This window comes from Otolemur garnettii, unplaced genomic scaffold (genome assembly GCF_000181295.1).
Source record: "Otolemur garnettii isolate 467f Iridium unplaced genomic scaffold, OtoGar3 scaffold00031, whole genome shotgun sequence".
NCBI classification, from domain to species: Eukaryota; Metazoa; Chordata; class Mammalia; order Primates; family Galagidae; genus Otolemur; species Otolemur garnettii.
The window spans coordinates 13,449,733-13,453,686 of NW_003852426.1; the positions used below are offsets into that span (position 1 = coordinate 13,449,733).

A 3,954-nucleotide genomic window follows, 5' to 3' on the forward strand; every position below is an offset into this window, starting at 1 on the left:
CGCCACAACGCCTGGCTATTTTTTGGTTGCAGCCGTCATTGTTGTTTGGCGGGTCCGGGCTGGGGATTTGAACCTGCCACCTTAGGTGTACATGGCTGGCGCCTTAGCCGGTTGAGCTATAGGCGCCGAGCCTAAATTTCTTAATTACATAGCCAGGGCCACTTTCATTCTTTATCTTCTTCACTCAAGTATTCCCAAGTATCCAGCTGGAATGTAATCATAGAATGCTTCCTGGCTGTGGGACGAACCTCTGACTTCTTGTCCTCAGACAGGTTGCAGGACTGTTTTGTAGTGCACCAGGTGCTGGTGAAGACTAAACTTTGATTTTGCTTTACATAGATTTCCAAATCTGAAATCTGTCCGGGAACTCATCTTGAAACGTGGACAAGCCAAGGTCAAGAATAAGACCATTCCTCTGACAGATAACACAGTCATCGAGGAGCACCTAGGTGAGTGCCATAGCTGAGGGGTCAGCTGGGACAGAAAGCCAGGGACTTTGCAACATTGCTGTGGGATGTAGGTTGTATTCTTCTTAGAGTCCCAAGAACCTGCCAAAGTGCACTGCTATAGTATAAAAGAGCTTCTCAGTAGATGCTGATAAACGTTGAATAAAGGAATCTGTGCCCTTATGTTTCTTAGGGAGATTTGGTGTCATTTGCTTGGAAGACCTCATTCATGAAATTGCCTTCCCGGGGAAATATTTCCAGGAGATCTCAAGATTTTTACGTCCTTTCCAACTCTCAGTGGCCCGTCATGCGACCAAGAATAAAGTGGGCTTCTTCAAAGAGATGGGCTCACCTGGCTATCGGGGTGAACGCATCAACCAGCTCATCCGCCAGCTGAACTAATCCCCGGTGAGACAGGGCTAAAAACTGCCCGTGGAATGACTTTGATGGTTCCATACTTAAAAGACTATTGGAGGGAGACATAATCTCACTCTGTCACCCAGGCTAGAGTGCTGTGGCCTTAGCAAACTCAAACTCGAGGTTCAAGCAATCCTGCCTCAGCCCCAAGTAGCTGGGACTACAGCATGTGTTGCCACACCACACCGATTTTTCTATTTTTAGTAGAGATGGGGTCTTGATCTTACGCAGGCTGGTCTCAAACTCACCAGCTCAAGCAATCCTCTTGCCTGGACATGAGCCACCATGCCAGCCTTAAAAGATCTTTTTTATTATAATAACTAGTGTTTAGCTAGAGTGACTTTGCAGTTGGGAGGAAGGAAGAGGGCTAGTACTTACAGGTCTGAAGGATAGAGTCTTTGGAACAATGAATGCCTCATTAGGATTTGCAACTATGTATATATTTTAAGAGTTACAGGCTAGAAAATATCAAGTAATTAAAAAACTTTTGTATCACTGTGGTCATTTAGGTAGAAATGGGAAAGGGATAATATCAATAACTAATTTGACTGGGTGCAATGGCTCATGCCTGTAATCCTAGCACTCTGCAAGGCTGAGGTGTCTGGATTCCTCAAGCTCAGGAATTTGAGACTAGCCTGAACAAGAGCCAGACTCCATCTCTACTAAAAAAATTGAAAAAAACTAACTGGGCATTGTGGCAAATACCTATAGTTACAGCTACCTGGGAGGCTGAGGCAGGAAGGAGGATTTCATGAGCCTAAGAGTTTGAGATTAGTGTGAGATTTTGGTGCCACTGCACTCTACCCAGGGCAACAGGAGACTGTCTCAAAAAAAAAAAATCATTTTCAAAAGAGGATTTGAAAATCTAAGTCATCTGTTTTACAGAATAAATTTTAACTCTTTTTGAAGTTAACTTTTTATTTGCTGTTGTCACTCTTGGGTGCCTGATTGTAGTAAATTTATATTAATGCAGTTGTGTTTTTCTTTCTTAGACTATTTGAAAGCACAGTGCACTGGGAGCACATATTTTTGGTTTTTGGAATTATTACCAAATATCTTCAGAGAAGATGATTTCGGCTCTTTCTTCAAAAACAAAGGGAAGGGTCAGGGAAAATATAGTAGGTTGTGCTTGTGGCAGGAACCTCTCATCACAGTCCACTCCCAAGGAAAAATTCCAGTGTTTTCCACTTCAGCTACTGCCACCTCTGAATTTAGCACATGCAATGGAGAAAGGAGTCCTGCTTTGTCAGATCTTGTATCATGGAGTTTAATTTTGGTGAATGAATGATCCAAGCAGGTATACAAGGATCCCTAAGATTCCCACAATAATCGCCTAAGCTCTGGGGCATACTTGAATCTGAGTATTCACTGGGCTTTGTTTTGAAAAGACTTGACATAGGTTTAGGAAGAAGAGTGCATAAGCAAGTGTCCAGTTGTCTCTTCTGTGAATCCATGTTCCAAGTTTTCATTGATGGCTTTGAGAATGCTCAGATGTGGCTGGCTGTGTTAATCTGGTAGCTTTTGTATCCTAACCTATGTCTGGTTTATTCCCTTTCTCTAGTTCAGGGTTTGACAACAAAGGACCCCCTTTGCCAGGTACACTCATGTACTCAAAATTTTGCTTACAATTTTAAGGATATTCATAGACTCTTCTTGTGGACCTTTGTACTGCACACAAGGAAGTCCTGCTTTTACTAGGATTTGTCACCCAAGCCCTGATCTTACTATTCCCTGGTTCCATTGTCCTGTGGAAGACCAAAGCTGACCAAGATAGCTTTTTCCCTTCACAGTGGCAGATTGTATTGCCTTCAGCATCCTCAACTCTGGGAAATGTGTCATTCACCCGCACCCCCAACCCCAGACTTCAGGATGGAATTTTCTGTTTTCTGTAATGATAAGCTCTTCTAAAAACTGAGATGAGGGAGGAAAGAACCATTTTCTTGGTTTGGCATGGGTGAAATTAAGGCAATTTGGCTTTTTAGGGACCTTGCAGACAGCTTAATTAACCTTTTCCTTTCATATTCTAGACCCCAAAAGTATTGCCCTTTGTCCTGCTGGTAATGTACCGTGTTTCCCTGAAAAGATACTGTCTTATATTTTTTCTCTAGAAGACACACTAGGGCTTATTTTCAGTGGATGACTTATAAAAGGTATTCTAGGCTTCCTTACTGCTCTGTGCTGAAATGCATGGGGTGGCTATGCAAATATCCTGCATAGCCACACCCATCACTAGGTCTTATAATCGAGGTAGGGCTTATATTTAACAAATGCATAGAAATCCTGCTAAGGCTTATTTTTTGGGTAGGTCTTATTTTAGGGGAAACATGGTAGTAGACCAGCAACAGGGCTTCTGAGGATGCTAATCCTCAAAGATGTCAGTCTGATATTGCTTGTTTTTCATTGGCGTCCAGTCCTAAGTGGGCCTTCACTTGATTACCTCAGCTTGCCATCTGAGCAGTTAGTGAGGACATGCCAGACCTAGGTTAAACTTGGAAGTATGCTTGGCCATTGTGTTCCTGGTCCTTTCAGATTAGCTTTGCTTCAGTTTTGGCTCATGGGCCCTCAAACATAGCTGTGATGTTGCGTTAGAGGTATTAACAGTGCCTTAAAATGTGCCAGGTTATGAGGTAATTAATTAAGTTGATTGGCTACAGAGTTTACCTGCCAGAAATAGATGTTATAAAGTTAGTGTTATATTTTAAAGAGTTGTAAAGTCAGATTACTTTAAAATGATGTATCATAAAATGATGTATCACAAAGTCAGGGGAAAAAAGCAGTGGTGAGCATGGAAGCCAAGGTTGAAATCCCCACTCTGTTTTATGCTAAATATGGGAACAATGTTTCCATTCTTGCCTGTGAAATGGAGCTAATGTCTTCTGGCCTGTCTGCTTCATATGGTAATTGAAAGGATTAAGCAAAATAAGTTTGTAATTTATAATTTTATATAAATAAAAGGTTACAAAAACTACACTTTTTTCTTTTTTTTGAGACTGTCTCCCTTTGTCACCCTGGGTGGAGTGCTGTGGCGTCCTAGCTCACAGCTATCTCCAACTCTTGGGTTCAGGTGATTCTCTTGCCTCAGCCTCCCAAG

The 3,954-nt window shown here is 42.1% G+C and overlaps 1 protein-coding gene across 1 annotated transcript in view; it reads left to right on the forward strand.

Moving 5' to 3' along the window:
• RPL7L1 (ribosomal protein L7 like 1) overlaps window positions 1–980 on the forward strand; it is a 7,332-nt gene extending 6,352 nt beyond the window's left edge. The window contains exons 5-6 of the mRNA XM_012804843.2: window positions 340–449; window positions 640–980. Of these exons, the coding sequence (XP_012660297.2) occupies window positions 340–449; window positions 640–848 (319 nt within the window). The 3' untranslated portion in view covers window positions 849–980. The remainder of the gene's footprint in view (window positions 1–339; window positions 450–639) is intronic.
• The last annotated feature ends 2,974 nt before the right edge of the window (window positions 981–3,954 follow it).